The 20,564-nt window shown below is 39.0% G+C and overlaps 1 protein-coding gene across 1 annotated transcript; it reads right to left on the reverse strand.

Moving 5' to 3' along the window:
* Positions 1 to 915: 915 nt before the first annotated feature.
* Positions 916 to 13,322, reverse strand: ENPP5 (ectonucleotide pyrophosphatase/phosphodiesterase family member 5). The gene is made up of 4 exons (XM_004605836.2): positions 13,142 to 13,322; positions 9,640 to 10,498; positions 7,136 to 7,312; positions 916 to 3,286 (listed from the first exon to the last, which is right to left on the reverse strand). Exons 2-4 carry the CDS (start codon positions 10,466 to 10,468, stop codon positions 2,859 to 2,861), a joined length of 1,434 nt encoding a protein of 477 aa, XP_004605893.1. The 5' UTR covers positions 10,469 to 10,498; positions 13,142 to 13,322; the 3' UTR covers positions 916 to 2,858.
* Between the last annotated feature and the right edge of the window lie 7,242 nt (positions 13,323 to 20,564).

A 20,564-nucleotide genomic window follows, 5' to 3' on the forward strand; every position in this document is an offset into this window, starting at 1 on the left:
TCTGACTTCTCCATAGCAGTCTGAAAAGAAGAAGACAATGGGTATTATCAAGTTGGAAATAGGAACACAACTTTAAATTTTTCTAAGAACTTTTTGTTTTTTCATTGTTATATCCCTAATTTTTTGCCCTCTAAATTCATTTTGTTTAAATGCAAATCCCCAAACTTGACCAGGCAATTTGGATCTTGTTTCCAGTTGAAGCTGCTCCATTCAAGGTTTTGCAAGGGTCCCTAATAAATAAAGGGGTTGAGCTCTCCAACAACCTTTCTAGCTCTAGTACTTTCTCCAGTTTACCCCCATCAGTTATTGAATATTTTTTAAAAAGGAGATGGGGCATTCAACGGATCTGGGTGCATGATCTGAACCCTTTCTCTGCATGAGAATTTCTAGAAATAATATGTCCTTGTAAGAAACCATAGTAACCTAGTCTTACCTTAAGTCAGAAAGCATTTTGAAAGCATTCCCCACCCTTTGGAGTTTGGGGCAGGGGGTTAGAGTGGGGAGGGACTGGCAGTGCTTAAAAACTATCCCTGGCTCTGTGTTGAAGAATGAACCCTGGTGATGCTCGGGGAACCAATGTGGTACTGGGGATTGAACCAGAGTAGGCTAAAGAGTACAAGTACCTTACCTTAAGTAGTATCAGAACCCTGTAAAGCAATTTTAAATTTAAATGATAGGATATGAAGAGAGAATAAACTGCAAAACAAACATATTGGTAAGAAAAATGAATAAATTGTATATATATAATTATATATTTTATGAAGCATATTGATGAAAAATGGTAGGGTGAAGGAAAAGGGCACATTTTTTTTTTAATTTAAATAAGATTAAGCCTAAAATTTATATATGTTCCATAGTTTGAAGCTATACAAGTAAAACAAAAGAGCTACCAAAGACTGATGAGATTTTCCCAGCGAAGTTACATTTTAAAAATTTTATTTTAAATTTCCCTGCTGGTAGTTTACAAAACAACAAAATTAAGCATTGATAAAAGAAACTATTAACTCATCAAATCTTAGTATTCAGAATTTTAATGACTTCATCAACCTTACAAAAATTTTTACAGTCATAGCACCTTCTAGAATAAATTTAATGCAACAATTAGTTTAAATAAAGTGTTGAATAGTAACACTTTTAGACAGACCAATATCATTGTTTGGCATTGCTGTTTCAATACATGATTGCAAAATACTCCAATGGTAATAATACATTCTAAACTGTCTAATCCAGGTTTCAGACTTGATGAGTTTGCTATCATCAAACGTCTCATCTTTTCAGTCTATAGAACATTTCCAGTAATGACAACCTATCTTGTGAACAGATTGTATAATGAAGTAAGAAATTAGGTGCTAACATTCATCATTGGTATTATAAAGTCATTTACTGTATATTAAGAAGTCCCTAAAATTGTATTTTCCTGTTTTTTAATTTATCTGATTTTACATTTATCCATTCTTTCTGGAATACATACACCACTTTACCTAATTAGTCAATAGGTGCATAAGCACATAAAATCACCTACATGGTAATTACCTGTAAGTAAGCATATTATTACTTATATGGGATATGTGCACAGACTGCTTTCTTCAAAGAAAGCTTTCTTTCCAGGGCTTCCTCCTGGCCCCAAGGAACCATAACCTAACTACTTCAGAGAAGCAAAGCGCAGTTTGGGATGGGGAATGAGAATAACTGAAGAAAATACCCAGGAGGTAGTTTATTTGAGATAAATATTCCCTGGGAGATTGAAGTGTATTTATGAACTTGAACTAATTTTCAATTCCACTGAACACTCGGGGACTAGGTATTCAAATATTTCCTTAAGAGAATCTAATTTCAGGCTACTTCAGTATTTGTAGTAGACTTATTTTGCTAATTTCTGTCATTAGAAATACAGCTCCTAGTACTGTTCTGGGTATGAACAATGCAGATATACTTCTGCTGGATTTCATCCTCCAAGCTCCAGATTTTTCAAGGATCAAACAGCCAAATAAGTTTTAACTAGTAAAGTTTGTGCTCTCTTGCATCAACTTTGATCTTCAGATGCTTAAATCTGAGCCTGTGCTCTCTTACTAGAAAGAAACAAACATACTTATCTAGTTTTACTTTTAACATGGTTAAAGATACAGATTGAAATGTTACTGACTGAGATAGTGCTCAATCCCTTCTATTCAGGACAGGACATAGAAGAGAAATGCACATTTAAGTATTTCAATAATCTGTCAGTATTTTAATCTTGCATATTTGCTGTGGAGGTGAAGGATGGGAAATAAAATGAAATCCATATCCTTGGGAAATAAATGACTAAGATATAACCATAGATGGATGCATTCTGCTGTTGGAAACACATCTCACACATATTCAGCATACAAAGTTCCCTACATTTAATTTTAAGTAATTTTCACCTTATTTGTGTTCTCCCAATTTTATAAGATGTACTTTTACATTGTTCATGAATTATTAGACATTCTATTCAATTAATCAATGAATAACAAGTAATCTATGACATGGGTGCAAAAAGTTGCTTTTCAGTAAAGTGCATCTTACATCAAAGTACCCACTAGGAGAGTAATTTAAAGTACAATATATAAGGTACTTTACATAGTGCAAAATTACTAAATATATACATTATATGTTCCAAATCCAAATAAAGCAGGATCTTATCTACTCCTAAGCTAATGATGGAAACATAATTCCACATCTTTAATCCTTTGCAGGTATGTGAATTTTGACTCATCTCTGTGTGTGTCAATATGCATATATATTATAGTACTAGTACTTACTAGTCTATGCATATCAGTGCTAGAATGTGAAACCTTTAAACACTGACACAATTACGCATTCTTCACTTCACAGCAGCACTAGGCTTGTAATAAGGGTTGAGCTATTTCAGCCTGCATCTCTGATAAGGCTGGCATTTGGCTGCGAATTAAATGTTTAATGGAAATCACAAAAAATACAATAACTATAATGGTCCCTAGAGAAACGCCTATGAAAAAAGCGTATGATTCCTCTTGATCATATTCCCCTGGCTTGCCACTCCCACGGAGGAGTGTTGTACTCGGCGTGTAAGAAGTTGTTCTTGAAGTTGCTGAACTGAGCAGATCTTGGACATTTCTGAGTGATCCATTGTGTGGCAGGGCAGTGAGACTGAGGAGGTGGCACAGCAGTGGGTACAGATCTGTTGAGTTCATTGCTTCCTTTGTGAAATTCTTTCTGAAGGCAGGACCGTGGGCTAAAAATATTGGGTGCATTTTTGCCAGTGCATTGTCATAACCATGGTTGCCTACTGCAAAGATAAAATGCATGTGAAAGTTAGCTGAACATTAAATTGGAAAACACTTGTATTATAAGATATGCGAACGTCATCTAATTTGACTTTTAGGACAAAAATAATCTCTTACAATCTCTGCTGTTTTCAGCATACAGTTCATTTCAGGAATAGAAAGTCAAAAGATTACAAATTTTGCTTACAGGCCAACATTACTTCAAGGAGTGGGAGAGGAACGGTAAAGAACACAGCTGAGTCACATCAAGGGACATGAAAGTGACTCTTATTTTTAGGAAGGAGGGGGAAAGTAAACCAGCAAATTCTAGTTCCCGTGATTGCTCTAAACGTAAAAAGTTAAGAACACTGGTCATGAAAGTAATAGATTCATAATTACCAATAAAAAGGGGGAAACATTTAATACAGATACCACAAAATCAAACCTCTAATTGCAACTGTAATAGGCTAATAAAAATACAGGATACTAATTATCAATAAGACCTTCATTTTGGTAGTCTGGATGAAGACCCCAGGCTAAGCTACACTGTGTACATTTAATGTGGCTTCAAATAAAACAAAAACTTCAGGAATCTTCTGATTTACCATATGATACAAAATTAAAGTATAAAAAAATAAAATTTATAATATAAAAACTATTTAAAATTCACATATTTCTGTTAATATCAGAGTGCAAAGTGAAGGATTTATTGCTCATTAACAGCTCTTAGGGCTTTATTACTTTTTTCTTTTGTTTTTTGGGCCACACTTGGCAGTGCTCAGGGCTTACTCTTGGCTCTGTGCTCAAGGGTCACTTCTGGCAGGGTTTGGGGAACCATATAGGGTGCCGATGATCAAACCCTGGTCAGCCGCATGCAAGGCAAGTACCCTAGCCACTATAGTATTGCTCTAGCACTGTACCCAAACCCCCCTCAGGGTTTTATTTAAATGTTTTCTCCTTACAAGTATTTTTTGGTGGTTGAGGTAGCAGGGTTTATCAGTGGTTATAAAAATGACTGTCAAATCATTTTTAATACCTATGTGTTATTAAAAAAAGTGATGGGAATATTGAAAAAAACAATCCTAAATCAATTTTTCTGAAAGCCATGAATTAACACCTGTTCATCATCACAAATTAATTCCAGATATACCAAAGGCTATTGAAAGTCTTCACAAAGACCACAATCTTTTTTTAAGTAAAAACATGTTGTATTTATGAAATCCCTAGTAATTAGCTAACAAGGTATTGTGCTTTTCTATTTAATTGACTGTAAGACTGGGAAACAGGTCAATATCATTTGTAATCAAATAATTGCTTTGTTCCATTGCCTGGGAAGGAGGTGGGTTTTTATAAAAGCAAAGATAATTTCCCACATTATACTTTTTACTAGAAAATAAGACTTTAAATGAAATAATAATGATCTATAAAACTTTCTCCCACAAAGGGGCTTTGTTCTAAAGTGGTACAGCACTACCGTAAATATCTGATCCACTGGGCAGTATTTAGTGACGTATAGCTAAGGGTATCCCTTGGGGTGGTAAGGGTGTGGGATACAAGTCATAAAATAATAAATTTCTGGGCTCTGTCCTCAGTTTCTCATTCAAGACTGGGCCTAAGAGCTTGCATCTCTCAACAATTTCCCAAATAACATAGATATTGCTGATTTAGATGGGGACACACTGGAAGAATCACTGATTTTGAATAGTAGGATATAATTCTTTTGTGGAACTCAGGCTGAGAATGACTAAGTAGTATTTAATTATTAAACTGAGAAAATAAAGTGACTTACTGAAATTTTTTTTTATAAAAAACAGGTGCTGACAAATCTGTTATGTAACTATAGTTTACATAACAGATCAAGATTTCAAGAGCCCCGTGAATTTATGTTACCCATAAAATAAAAATCTTCAAGGCAGAAGACCTTTTTTGAACAAACTCTGTAATTCTGGTACAATGCATTAAAAACGTTCCCAAAAACAATGGGACTAATTCTCATGATCAAAATTAAGTCACTACAAAATACATATATTTAAGATATTCATATAAGAGGCCTGTGATATGACTAAATATTGGCTTACAGATCATTATTAGTATGCCAAATCCCCTTTACCAACCAGAAACCATGTACTTATACACATCTGCCACCATGACCCACAGATATCTTACAAAGGCCATCATCTGTAGTTGTTTTTCTTTTTGTCCAGTAAGCATGATGGGAACCCATTCTATTGAAAGATATATTTCTTCTTTAACATCGTCTATGTATCAAAAATTAATGTCTGAAGAAAAATTTGGAGTGTTTTGATGCAATATGTGTATTTCAAACTCAAGTAACACTAGAAATAAGTTCCAGGGAGCTGACAATGTTCATATCTGCATCACCCAGGAAAGCAGAATCCATACCAGTTGTTCAATAACGTGGCCTAGTTATTAAGTGCTGGAGGGCAGACAAGCAAGCACAGGACAGTGATATTACCTAAGTATTAGAAATGAAAAGAAATGAACCGTAGTTGGAATTGCAGCTCAGGATCTGAGGCAGAGTGTGAGACAAATAGCCTGAGTGCACCTCCCCCACCCCCCCCCAAAAAAAAACTTATGCCAGGGTCTTCTATTGGCCAATCTAACCAGAAGACAGTTTGAAAGGAACACTGGGAAACTGAGTTCGTAGGAGTCAGCCCCACTGATGATACGTAATAGAGAGAGGGCATCAAGAGTTGGAGAGAAAATATGCAAATAATGGGCACAATAAATAGGGTAATATGGTAAGATCTAGTGGAGGCCTTTCCTTATTTGAGGTGTGTGTGTGTGTGTGTGTGTGTGTGTGTGTGTGTGTGTGTGTGTGTGTTTAAGGGGGGCTGAGGGGGACTAAAGAGCACATGTTAAGCATATGCAAGGTCTTGACTTTTATCTCTACCCCTGCTTTGGTACCTTTTCCCATCTCAGAATTTGGGCCCCAATTAAAAAGGCAGGGCCAAAGCAACAACATAGCTGGTGGGTGTTTGCCTTGCATGCAGCGAGAACCCCCAGCATCCCTTATGGGGTGAGCCTGTCAGGAGTTATACCTGAAAACAAAACCAGGAGTAAGCCCTGCACACTGCTGGGTGTGCACAAACGAACAAAATCAGAGTCATCTGCCAAGAGAAAATTACATACTAAGGTAGCAAGCAACTTATTTTATATGTTTTAACTGAGTTTTTCAGTGGAAGTATCTATAGAACTATATTATGACATATTGGAAAGAAAAAGTCTTGCCATGTTATCTATATAATATACATATCTCTTAAGAAATATTTCCAAGGTAAAGCAAACATGGTAGAGCCAGAAGAGCAAAAGAAACTGAAAGCTAGTAATTCCAAATAAAAGTAGAAATTGAATTACTAAGAGATAAGAATAAAAAGTAGGGAATATAATTCAATTTATAAATCTATAATTTTATACTACATACTCAATTATAAATTGTAGTCATTTAAATGTTGGTAATAGTTTTCTCAGGAACAGTCTTTATTATTAGCAAAGGTCAATAGTCACATTATTAGTCTTGATGTCTAGAAGTAATTCACTTATAAGCTAAAATGTTTTAATTTATTTATTGTGGGAGGCCAAACCTGGCAGTGCTCAGTGATTACTCTTGGCTGGCTCGAGGGACCATATGAGGTGCCAGGGATCAAACTGGGTTGGCCACATGCCTACCTACTTTACTATTGCTCCAGCACCAAGCTTAACTCCTTTTAAAGCCCCTTTATTTACTATTAATTTTGCTATTAATATATGCTACTATCTAGTTATTCAATCAGTAATTATATTATTGACACACTTTATAAAGCTTCCACTTCAACAATACAGAATGGAAAGAAATACTCTCACATACTCACACATAAAATCATCTGATTTATTCTGTAAAATATACCACCCTTCATCAGCCACTGCTATGAGTGGCTGAATTCTACTGTTGTGTTGGTAATGCCATTTTTCCGGAATCTCCTCTTTTTTGTATATAGTGAGATTAGGATGAGCATGTAATAGGGCTTCATAAACTTCATCAAATTTACCTAAAACAGAAGAAAGAAAGAGGGGCATTCAGAACAAGTCATTCATGGTTAAAACCAAAAACCAACCCTGGGCATCAGGGAGAAGCTATTATTTCCAAAGCAAGTATTCTGCTGAGGTCAAAGGCCAGCTAGCCAGTCAACCACCTAAATATTCTTTGGAACTTCCCTCCTTTCTAAAAAAACTGAGAAATTAGTTATCATAAGAAAATTCACCTTTTGGAATTAAGAAAACATTTTATGGAAGTAGAGATCTCTACTCTCAAATTTAAAGACATACATGGACATTCATTATTGGCAAACCTAGCAAACTGCAAACAAAAACAAAGAGTTAACTTCTAAAAGTGATGAGTTCAGAGAAAGAACTCTCTCTGTTCTTTCTCTGAACAGAGAGAAAGAAATGCATTAAATAGAGGATGAGGGTTGGAAAGGAAAGGTTGAAGGGGCAGGAAGCATAGAAAATGTAAAAGTTTTTTTAAAAGACTGGCAATGTTGCAAATATTCTTAGTTCACATGCAGTAAAACTGCAGATATTTTAGGTTCACAGATATTTTAAGTTAAATTCTTTTAATCCTCTTCTAGTTTTTCTTTCTTTCTTTTCTTTTCTTTTTTCTTTTTTTGCTTTTGGGTCACACCCGGTGATACATAGGGATCACTCCAGGCTCTGCACTCAGGAATCACCCCTGGAAGTGCTCAGGGGACAATATGGGATGCTGGGAATCGAACCTGGGTCGGCCACATGCAAGGCAAACGCCCTACCCGCTGTGCTATATTGCTCCAGCCTCCTCTTCTGGTTTTTCAAATCCATGTTGGGGACTTCCCACCTGCCTCCCACACACATCCTCAGCATGGGAACATCATTCTAATCATCTAAGAAAAATGGAAGGGTTAAGATTTTCTTAAACACTACCAATACTATTTTATGTTGAATGTGTTGAATTGTTTGTGTGTATGTACATGTGATATTCTAACATTCATTGTTTCATATGTAGATTCCCATCATCATATGTTTGCCCAGGACCAACAAGCACAAAGCCAGAAATAACAACTAAGCATCCTCAGATGTGGCCCAAGCCCCACCTCCCCACCACATAAAAAAAATCAATTCTCTCCCTTTTTGATGGGGGACGGAGATACCCACTGATGCTTAGGAGTTATTCCTGGAGGTGCTCAGGGAACTAAAGGGCTGTCAGGAGCAAACCCGGGTTGGCCTCATGCAAACGCCATAATACTCTGCTATCACCAGGCCCCCTATTCTTTCCTTTGATACCTACAGTAACTATGAGAGGTGAAAAAACAAAAATGAGAAGGACTGAAATGTAACTCTACATTTACTTTGTCACTTGGACATGTTGAACTTTAGAAAATCGTTCAGAGATCTTAAAACAGAAATAGTCTTATTATTAGTATTATAATGACAGAACAATTATCATAAGAGTTAATGATGATTATTAGGTAATAATAATTTATAGTAAGGTTTTGAGGAAAAGTTGTAAAAAGTTCTAAATACTAGTACTACTTACCGAATTAGAAGAAAAATGAATCACAAGTGGATGAAAGATTTCTCATTCTCATACTCTATTGGCCAGGTTACAATAAAGATTCTATAGAAATTCTAGGGCTGCCACAGAATCACTGAAATTGAATTCTAATTCTAATTCTTTACATCATAGTGTTTCTGAGAAGATGGATGATTGGATGTTGGATGATTCCAACATGGTTAAATCGGACCATGGTATATTTTTACCAACACATATGGTAAATATATATTGAAAGCATCAATTTTAATATTCTAGTAAACATTAGATTTTGAGAAGAGATTTTTATCTTACAAAATCTAAAGATAAAAATAGAAGAATATTGGGGCTGGAGAGATAGCACAGCGGGTAGGGCGTTTGCCTTGCACGCGGCCGACCCGGGTTCAATTCCCAGCATCCCATATGGTCCCCTGAGCACCGCCAGGGGTAATTCCTGAGTGTAGAGCCAGGAATAAGCCCTGTGCATCGCCAGGTGTAACCCAAAAAGCAAAAAAAAAAAAAAAAAAAAGAAGAAGAATATGCACATGACACCAACAGGCTTATACACATTCAAAATAAAATTCTTCCTTCAATCACACTGGAACACAGAAACTTAGCCTTATGCTAGATTTCTTAGATTTAGTCAGATTTTTTTTTTAAATAAAGCAAGAGTTTTTATAAGAAATTTACTTAGAAAGATGTGAGAGAAGAGAGAGGAATATGTGTTCAAGATAAAACACAGGCTTCTTTCAGAGTTGAATAGCCTTGGGGAGAAAGAGAAAACGAGCTCGAAAGAGCAAACCTCAGACTCACCTTCTTTTGGCAAAATAGCTGCTACTGGAGATTGGTCAACCAAAACATAGAGGTCTCTGTCCAGATACAGGTCAAGTTCTATTACCCTTTCATCAGAACACTGGGTCATCCCATGATCACTTGTGATGATCAGGTTCAAAATGTTCCACAATTTTGCTTTTTTCAGCATTTTGATGAGATACCCTAACTTGTTGTCAACATCTGAAATGACCGGCTCCATGAGTGGACTGTCAGGTCCCAATTGGTGGCCCATGTCATCAGGGTCTTCCCAATAGAGAAGACCAAGATTTATAGGCTCCTCTGATGTAAACCACTCAATGATCTTTGCAACTCTGTCTTCAAATGAGACAGACTCATTATAAGGCATATAGTGAGTAGGAAAGGTCTTGTGTATTTGCACATCTGTTCCCGGCCACATGGCTGCACCACTAGCATATCCTGCCTTCTGATTTGTGATCCATATTGGTGTTGCTTCTTCCCAAAACTCAGAATCATAAATATCCATGTGACCCAAGGAGAAAGATCTATTCAGAACTGGATCAAACATGTCATTTGCCACAATCCCATGATTCTCAGCAAACAGGCCAGTTACCAAAGTATAATGGTTAGGGTATGTTTTTGTAATGAAAATATTGGTAACTTGCTTCACATGGACACCATGCTTCATAACATAATGAAAATGAGGAGTAGGTACTCTATATAAGTAATCCCAACGAAATCCATCAAACGAAACTACTAGAACCTTCTGCTGATCTGACTGAAGAGAAAATGTATTTGAAAATGTTAATGCGGCAAGTATGAAGGACACCCAGAGAAGTTTTGAAGTCATTTTCAAAGTTCTTGATCAGTTAAATGAAATCTGATTAAAAGAAAAAAAAAGGACACAGAAGTTAATGGAAATAATTTACCCCAAACTGAGAGTGCTCATGCTTAATAATCCAAGTTCTATCATAAATCAGTGTGGAAACATTAGGTTGCAGATTACCATCATAAACAAGAAATTGAAATTTGACTCATTATGTCAGCAATTTTACTAGAGTAGAAAACAGACTAAATTGATTTCTTAGCTGTAAACTAATATGCTTAGTTGCATTTTAAAACTTTCTTACCTTCTAGAAACTCTTCTACAGAAACTACACAAATATGTTCCCCAAATAAAACTTTCAAAAATATAATTCAAAAATATAATAAAACTTTCAAAAATAAATATATACATATGTAAATATGTATATAATTTACATACATACAAACTTTCAGGATGCCTTGGATGTTGGGTCAGATTTTTATACAGTCATGTACTATTGAGCTTATTGTTCAGGCTAGATCATCTATAGGAATTCAGCAACATGGAAATATTAGCAAATCAAATAATAATGCTGTTTTTACATAACATAAAGTAATGTTATGCACCTGTTTGGGGGGTTTTGGGATTTCTTTCTTTTTTTTTGAGGAGGTTGTTGAACAATGCTAGGGGATGCTCAGGACTTACTCCTGGCTTTAGGTTCACAGATTACTTCTGTCAGTGTTCCAGGGACCATGTGGTGCCAGGGATTGAACTTAGGTCAGTCATGTACAAGGAAATGTTTTATCTACTGTACTATCTCTTCTGCCTATGCACCTGTACTTTTTCAAAATCATAGCTTAAGTTTGATTCATTATGTCAGCAAGGTTACTAGAGTAGAAAACAGATTAAAGTAATTTCTTGAAAATGACAAATTTATGACATTCAAAGGTAATTGTCAACTATAATTTGCATTTGCTTGTCAAGAAGCAATGCAAAAATCATTTTTAACAGCTAGATTCTAAACTAGAACTAAACAGAAACAAATTCTGAAACTTGATGTTGCAACAATGCATCAACAAATATGTCAACAATTTATCTAATCAGTGATATGTGTGAAAAGTTGTTTCCCAGAATGTCTTTGGGATTAAGGTTGTTTCTTCTGTGTATAATACTAAAAAGTTCTTATTCTTATTATAAGAGGCAATCTGAATAAATAATAAACATGTAACTTGTCAGTTCTAATTGCGCTTGCAAAAACAAGCAAGGATATTTTGCTCTCTTTTTCCTCTTCATTCATTCTTTTTTTTTTTTCTTTTTGGGTCACACCCAGCGATGCACAGAATGAGTTACTCCTGGCTTTGCACTCAGGAATTACTCCTGGAGGTGCCCAGGGGACCATGTGGGATGCTGGGAATTGAACCCGGATTGCCTGTGCTCAAGGCAAATGCACTACCTGCTGTACTATCGCTCCAGCCCCTTCCTGTTCATTCTTGACAAAGATTTATGCCAAAAAGTATCTAGAAGTAAGCTTGTATCAACTTCCTATTTTAAATCTAAAGACATTTTAAATCCTCAAAAAGAATTCTGCGTTCCTATATTACAGATACAAACAAAAACTGCTTGGCATGCTTGCTTTGCTTCTTTATGTACAACATGTATATACACTATGTGTATCAGCTTGAGGGCAATAATTATATTTTGGTTTTTAACCATAATTGTACCATACCTCGAACTTATTTAAACTTGGAATTGTTTTATACTGATCTTCAGACAGTGGTTCAACAAATAAACTCACCACTTCTGAAGTGGCAGTAGTAGTTCCAATTCTGAAAGGAACATCAAATATGAAGAATATTTCCAATAAGGCAACGCAAATATATTTACTAACGCATTTGGCTTCGGATGGTGGTTCCTTTACCCTTGTCTTCCTAACATATGAACCAAATATAAATTAAAGTTAAAAGAAAAATCAACAACCTGAAACACCCAACTTTCTTCTTACTAAGCTAATTCAGTAGTTATGGTTAGCAGGTAAAAATTGCTTTCCTGGAACAAAGGCTAAATGGAAAGGAATATTTGGTAAGTAGAACCCACAATATCACATCAATGACACAAAGCAATAACCAGTGTGTGTGTGTGTGTGTGTGTGTGTGTGTGTGTGTGTGTGTGTGTGTGTGTGTGTGTGTGTAAGAAATCTCAGATTCACCCTCCTCACCCACTCCCCCACGCCCCCCACCCCCACCCCGTGCCCGGAATGCTGCACTTAGCAGTAGGAAGCCCCAGTTCTGGGTCGATTTCACTGGGCAGCTTTCCACTCCTCTCCAGTCTTCCTCTCCACACTCACCCCTGTCCCCCAAGACAGAGTAGGTGACCTGAAGGGAAAGGCGCCAAGATAGGCAAAAATAAGTGAAAGACAGTGAGAAAGAGAGAGAGAGGAGAGAGAGAGAGAGAGAGGAGAGAGAGAGGGGAGAGAGAGAGAGAGAGAGAGAGAGAGAGAGAGAGAGAGAGAGAGAGAGAGAGAGAGAGAGAGAGAGAGAGAGGTGCTGCCCCATTTTCCCTAGCCTCTGGGAGGGTCGCAGCGCAGGGCACGTTCCCAAACTCAAGACCTCCCGCTCACTGACGCGGGAGAAGCTGGACGCGTGTTTAGCGAAGAGCTAAGGTGTGCAACCTGCAGGGACCGTGTAGGTCCCCGGGCCGCCCACTCCCCTGGTCTCTTACCCTCGCAGAGATCCGACCAGTCCGTATGGGCTTGGGTTAAAGGGACGGAGGGCCTGGAGGGGATTCCCTCCGGAAGACCCGCGCCAGTTGTGGGGAGACCCGAAGGACCTGAGCGCCCCTGGAACCCCAGCCGTTCACCTGCACGTAACGTAGGCGCCGGGCACCTGACCAGCAACGCCTCCCCTCGCGGCCCCGCCTCTTAGCTCCCATTGGCTACCGCGGTCTTTCGTACTTTGGGTGGAACTGCCGGGGAAAGGCCGGCTTCTGAGTAGCTGCGCCGCCTGCCAATCAATACGGGAGGCGGGGGCTGCCCGGGTTTGGGAAGTCTGCGTGGGCGAGCGCAGGTAGCGGAGGACGCGAGAGGGTGACTCTAGGAGCAGAGAAGATGCAATTGACTCTAGGACCAGGCTGATCTGCCTGATCACAAACCTTTCTGCTCCGCAGTGCGCCGTTTCCTGACTGGCCGTGGTGCTGCTGTCAATGATGCAAAGTGACGAAATAGGCTACCCCCTGCACTTCATTTGTTAAAAGCCGCTCTTATGATCAAACCACTCGTCGCAAGATTTGTATTTCTTTTGCATTGTCTTTTATCACACATCAATGATAACTTGGGCTTTGCTCTGAGAAAGTCCTGAACACTGAAGATGTCAATAAAACGATAATTTTTCTTTCATAAAATGGTTTTTGCTTTGTTTGGGGTCACACCTGACAGTACTCAGGGCTTACACCTGGCTTTGGCTCAGGGACCACTCCTGGCGGGCTCGGGGACCATATGGGGTTCGAACCTGAGCTGGACGCATGCAAGGCGTCCAAAGTGCCTTACCTGCTGTACTATTTTTCCGGGCCCAATATACCCCAGAATGCAAGAATTCAGCGAAGCCTGGCTGAAGACGAGGTTACTTTGCACCGGGAGAAACACAACAGCTTCTAGCAAGTGCACGAGGCTCTTGACTCTTACAACTCTGTTTCTGAATATTCAGTAAAGCTGTGAATTTCAGGTTTGGTTTCTCTTTAAGAAGCCTCCTATTTGAGTGCCTCTATCTCTGTAGTGTAGTGGACGGTTTTTTTCCCCCAAGGATTTTAAATTTAACCAGTGACAATTTTCTGCTGGAGGGCGTGTGAGCCATCATGTGAATAATTTGAAATTTGGATCTTAAGTATTTTTATCATAAATTGTAGCAGTGAAATTGAACTTCCTTGAATGATTTTGTCCATCTACATAATTCCCAGACCTAACTTTTTATTTTTGCTGGGGGCTGGAGGTACACCCGGAATTGCTGGGGAGCTACATCCAGCAGATGCTAGTGGTCACTCCCCTATGGCATCTTGGGGATCCAATACTTTCTTCCTTTGAACTATCTCTATAGGCCCCAAATCAAACCTCTTGGGTATCATGCAATGGGAGGTAGTATTTGTTGGTTTGTCACATTTTAATTTCCAGTGTTTAACTTGCCTGTAAATTCAAAGGCAAATGCTGTCTGGAGCTCAGGTTTTCTGGCTGGTGAACTCTTAGGAAGTGTACAGTAACCAGACATTCCAGGTGGTATTTAACTAAATGAAGCAGCAATTTGGGTCACGGTGGTTGTTTTCTTTCAGCCTCTTATAGTTCCTACCCTAACACTTGCTTCAGATTGTATCAAGCTACATTCCAAAGTGTTGGGCACATGACCCATACATAGTCTTTTATTTCTAGTAACTTGAGTTTATGCTTTTCTGTATAAGGCTTGGAGATTAAGAAGGAGATATGTGTAGCCAGATCCAGGGATAGTGAAGTTGTTCCAAGGTTGTTCCAAGGTTGTTCCAGGTTGTTTCAAGCCCCTAGTGTCCTTTCCGTTGAAACTACCCACACTTGAAACAGGGTATCCAAGATAATAAGGTCTTGTCCTCCTCCAACAGTCCAACCCTTTGTTCTCCCCAAATACTCAGAGAACAGTTTGTGCCAATTCGAGAGCCTGAGAATGAAAATGGGCCTTTCATATGGGTCACTCTACATTGTTGCGTTCTGTTCAGATATCACTCTGCCTTTCTCTGAAAACATGTTATGGAAGTTATTATATTCAGAGTCGGTATCTACCTATAAAATAAACATACTACAGCTCTGAATTATAGCATGGGACATGAAATGACCCCAAGGGCCTCAAGTAAGTGCCAGAGATTCTGCCCAGAATTCCATAGAAAGACACTTAAGTTCCACTGGAAGACTTATTGCATAACTTGTATGGTTAATGAGACAACATCTGACTTCAACAGTACAGATAGAGGAACTATTGAAAAAAATAGACTCCCTGCCCACACCTCTACACCAGCCCTCATGCCCACTTGCTTCCTCAACTTCTGTCCAATTACAATAACTACATATAAGATTATAGGATATGGCCTATTATTAATGGTAGCTATTCCTTACTTTCTTTTGTTTTTTTTGTTTTTTTTTTTTTTGGTGTGAGGGCAGGGCACAGCTGTGAAGCTCAAGGGTTCACAGCTCAGGGCAATGCTCAGGGGACCATATATGGTGCCATTGCTGTCACTACTGCTGCCACATGCAAGGTAAATGCTATAACCCCTCAAGACTTTATTTTCTATTGAATTAAAATCATCTTCATTGAGCCAGTAATATTTTTTCTGAGTAATAGATTGTTACAACATGCCAATCGACCAAAAACTTATATTCGGTAGACTGGGAACACCTGTAAAGGTGATTAGAGGCTGCCCCCAAAAGACTCCGTCCCTCATAGAGAGTCCAGAAAACTACCGAGAGTATCCTGCCCGCATGGCAGAGCCTGGCAAGCTATCCATGGCATGCCCAATATGCCAAAAACAGTAATAACAAAGGTCCTCATTCCCCTGATCCTGAAAGGGCCCCCAATACACCATCAGGCTACACTAGCATGAGACAGGGATGAATGGAGATGTTACTGGCACCCGCTCAAGCAAATCGATGAACAATGGGGTGAGAGTGATATAGTAATACAATGGAGTAACTGAAGAACCAAATTCTTTTTGGGAGGATGAGTTCACCTGAGTGGCCAGAATTACCCCTGTTTCTGCATTCAGGGACCACTGCTGGAGGGCTCAGGGTACCATATAGGGTGCTAGGAATAGAATCTGGATTGGCCATGGGCAAGATAAGCATCCTGATCACTGTACTATCTCTCTGGATCCATGAATCAATTTTTTGTATGGGTTTGGGTTGGTCATGGCAATCTCTATGCCTGCCCAAGGAAGTCTAGTAGATGTTTGAGGGCCTCATTCTGTTTTTTTTCTCAGAAGATAAAAGAGGCTTGTTCTCAAACTGAAATGTCTGCTCTTTATTAAATAATCAATATTGGCTTAGTCATAGAAGTTTTGTTTTCTAATTAATCTCTACTTTTTTATAGGGAAAATGAAAAAAAATTTTACAACTTAAAAAAAATTTAGGGGGGCCGGAGCGATAGCACAGCGGGTAGGGCGTTTGCCTTGCACGCGGCCGACCCGGGTTCGATCCCCGGCATCCCATATGGTCCCCCAAGCACCGCCAGGAGTAGTTCCTGAGTGCAAAGCCAGGAGTAACCCCTGAGCATCGCTGGGTGTGACCCAAAAAGCAAAAAAAAAAAAAAAAAAAAAAAAAAAAAAAAAAAAAAAAAAAAAAAAAAAAAAAAAAAAATTTAGGTTGCAATACATTATCACTATACCCAAAGAAAACTTGCATTTTGAATTCATTTTTTAGGAACCATGTAGAACTACAGCATGCAGGGAATTGTATGAAAATAAATGATGAGGGGTTGGAGCCATAGCACAGAGACTGGGCATTTGAAAATAAACGATGAAGAGACAAAATCTTTCATGGAAAGAATGGGCTGGGTTCAAGAAGGACAAATGGGTTTTTAGTAGAACAAACATGAAGTTTTTCTGATAATATTTGTCTCTACAAGTAGGAGGATCTTTTCATATTCTTTAAGACTCTTATAGGGTAGGGATGGGAGTCATGAAAAGTAGAACAAAAAGGGGCTGAGATACAGAAGACATTATAGTTAACATTTCTTTCTTCAACATTTTATTTTCATAATTTAATCTTTTCCTAAAAATTTTCCTATATCAAAGTCATATCTTCGACATCCCCTCCAAACAATTCTCTGCTATTTTTTTTATTAGTTTATTTTTAATTAGAGAGTCATCGTGAGGGTACAGTTACAGATTTATACATTTTGTGCTCATGTTTCCCCCATACAAAGTTCGATAACCCATTGTTGGATATCATTGGTTTGTCCTTTCCTCCTTGCCACTAGGAGCTTAGGTTTATCAGTCACACCCATCAAAGTGCTCCAAGTAACTCCCATTCCTTTGTTTATCTGTAACCACTTCTACCAGTTTTTCTGCTCTTCCTCTAATCAAACTCTGTTAATTGGTAAGGTCAGAATTTCCTAGGACACTGAACATTATAACATTGCCTTTCTCTCCTCTTTGTGCCTTTTGAATAATTTACTTTAAAGCTATGTCTTTTTTGTATAGACACAAGAAGACAATATTATGTTTTTATAATTTGGGACTTAATTGGCCTCGAATATTATTCCCTCCCGGGCATCTGCTTTCTCCACTTAAGCCTCAGTTGCCCTCAGTTCCTAGCACCCCAAAGTAGGGTCCCCGACGTGGGACGGGAAGGATCCAGGGCAAGCGGTGAGTTATGTGCTACCCTGGCATCGAGATGGGCCTGGCCAAAGTGCCTAATTCTTAACTATAAGTTAAGAGCTTGATCATAGACAAATGCTGTCATGATCCAACAGTAATTATGAGACTGGGACCCTGCCAGGGATAGGAAAGACTGATCTGGCCTGAGCACTGTAGTCTGAGATTGAGATGGCCCCAGGAGAGCAATTCTATAAGCTTTAATGCATCTCTTATTGTGTCCATACAAAATGATTAATATTATGAATTCTTATATGTTTGCTGGCTGAGGAGAAGAGAAACACATTCATGGGACTCTGCCCTTGAGTGGATCCTCCTGCTGAAAGAGAATTAAGTCCTAGGAGAAGCATCCCCTGAGGGAAAAGAACCTTACCCTATTGCTGACCACACCTATGTGTATGCCCCAACCCCCTCATGCTGTGGAGATTTAACTAGGCTGTAAGAGTGGGTTGGGGGGCCAGATCCACGGGGGCCAGATCCACAGATCGAGAGAGAGAGAATGAAGTAGGATGGGGGAGAAAGAAGCGGGAGGAGAGTTCCAGAGGAGAGTGTATAGAGGGATGATTGGAATAAACTGCAAGTGAGACCAACCATCTTGGCTCCATTCGTTCCTTCACCTGCCTCGCCGCCTGCGCCCTTTCTTTTTATTTTTGTGTTTTACACAACCCATCCCTTCACCAGTGCCCATTCTCCACCACCAGTAAACCCAACATCCGTCCCACCCTCACCAGTCCCGTCTCCCCCCACCCCACACTGCCACTATGGCAGGGTATTCCCTTTTGTTCTCTCTCTCTGATTAGGTGTTGTGGTTTGCAATAAAGGTGTTGAGTGGCCATTGTGTTCAGTCTCTAGTCTGTATTTGGCCCGCATCACCCTTCCCCCACATGACCTCCGACCACATTTTACTTGGTGGTCCCTTCCCTGAGTTACCCAGAATGAGAGACCAGCCTCCAAGCCATGGAGACAACCTCCTGGTACTTATTTCTACTATTCTTGGGCGTTAGTCTTAAAGTCTATTATTCTATATTCCACAGATGAGTGCAATCTTTCTATGTCTGTCTCTCTCTTTCTGACTCATTTCACTTAGCATGATACTTTCCATGCTGATCCACTTATATGCAAACGTCATGACCTCACTTTTTCTAACAGCTGCATAGTATTCCATTGTATAGATGTACCAAAGTTTCTTCAACCAGTCATCTGTTCTAGGGCACTCGGGTTTTTTCCAGATTCTGGCTATTGTAAACAGTGCTGCGGTGAACATATAAGTGCATATGTCACTTCGACTATACTTTTTGGCTTTTCTGGGATATATTCCCAGCAGTGGTATTGCTGGGTCAAATGGGAGCTCAACCTCTAGATTTTTGAGAATTGTCCATATTGTTTTCCAAAAGGGCTGAACTAGCCGGCATTCCCACCAGCAGTGTAGAAGGGTCCCTTTCTTCCCACATCCTCTCCAACAGCGGTTGCTTTTGTTCTTTTGGATGTGTGCTAGTCTCTGTGGTGTGAGGTGGTATCTCGTGGTTGTTTTGATCTGCATCTCTCTGATGATTAGTGATATAGAGCACTTTTTCATGTGCCTTTTGGCCATTCGTATCTCTTCCTTGGTAAAGTTTCTGTTCATTTCTTCGCCCCATTTTTTGATGGGGTTGGATGTTTTCTTCTTGTAGAGTTCAACCAGTGCTTTATATACCATTGATATCAACCCCTTATCTGATGGGTATTGTGTAAATATCCTTTCCCATTCTGTAGATAGTCTTTGTATTCTGGTCACTGTATCTTTTGCGGTGCAGAAGCTTTTTAGTTTAATGTAGTCCCATTTGTTGATCTCTGTTTTTACTAGATTGCTTAGTTCCATGTCCTCTTTGAAGATACCTTTATCTTCAATATCGTGGAGGGTTTTGCCGACCTTGTCTTCAATGTACCTTATGGTTTGTGGTCTGATGTTGAGGTCTTTAATCCATTTTGATCTGACTTTTGTGCATGGTGTCAGGTTGAGGTCTAAGCCCATTTTTTTGCATGTGGTTGTCCAGTTGTGCCAGCACCATTTGTTAAAGAGGCTTTCCTTGCTCCACTTCACATCTCTTGCTCCTTTATCAAAGATTAAATGATCATACATTTTAGGTTGTGTGTGGGGATATTCCACCCTGTTCCATTGGTCTGCAGCTCTGCCTTTGTTCCAGTACCATGCTGTTTTAATTGTTACCGCTTTGTAGTTTCTCTGCTATTTTTATTAGTAGTTAATCACAAATGACTTCTCACTGCATCAGAGCGTTTTAGAGTAATGGTCTGTGCTTGGATAGTGGAAGGGTCGGTGAAAATTCAGATTCTTTAATTAACTAATTATATACATATGTATGTATGTACATATGTGTGTATATGTGTGTGTGTGTGTTCTCTGTGTGTGCATGGTACTGGGAATAGGACTCATGGCCTCACACATGCAAGACATGTGCTCTGCCACTGAGCTATACCCCCAGATTTTTGTATTTCTTTTTGCTATCACTGAACTGAGCAAGAGGCCGGCAAGAAACCCAGAAGGTAACTACTTGCTTCTCTAATTGAGAAAATGAATCTATTAAGGATAAGACCTTGTTCAATGCCACAAAACTAGTGTTAGGTGAAGTTTGGTTCTGGTGGCTTTTGAAGGCCAATCAAAAAAAAAAGGCAATTTGATGGTCAAAAAAGAGCTGTTGTTGTGTGGTTTTTTGTGGGTTTTTTTTTTTTTTTTTTTTTTTTTGCAATCAGCTGGCAGGTTGGAAGT

The sequence above is a fragment of the Sorex araneus genome, chromosome 4, assembly GCF_027595985.1.
Source record: "Sorex araneus isolate mSorAra2 chromosome 4, mSorAra2.pri, whole genome shotgun sequence".
In the NCBI taxonomy this organism is placed as follows: Eukaryota; Metazoa; Chordata; class Mammalia; order Eulipotyphla; family Soricidae; genus Sorex; species Sorex araneus.

Excerpts from the sequence above, each read along its gene's own strand:
- ENPP5 (XM_004605836.2), bottom strand. The coding sequence starts at position 10,468 with ATGACTTCAAAACTTCTCTGGGTGTCCTTCATACTTGCCGCATTAACA. Across the intron at positions 7,313-9,639 it reads AGCTATTTTGCCAAAAGAAG|GTAAATTTGATGAAGTTTAT; the intron begins GTGAGTCTGAGG and ends CTTCTGTTTTAG. Across the intron at positions 3,287-7,135 it reads TAAATCAGATGATTTTATGT|TAGGCAACCATGGTTATGAC; the intron begins GTGAGTATGTGA and ends TTATCTTTGCAG.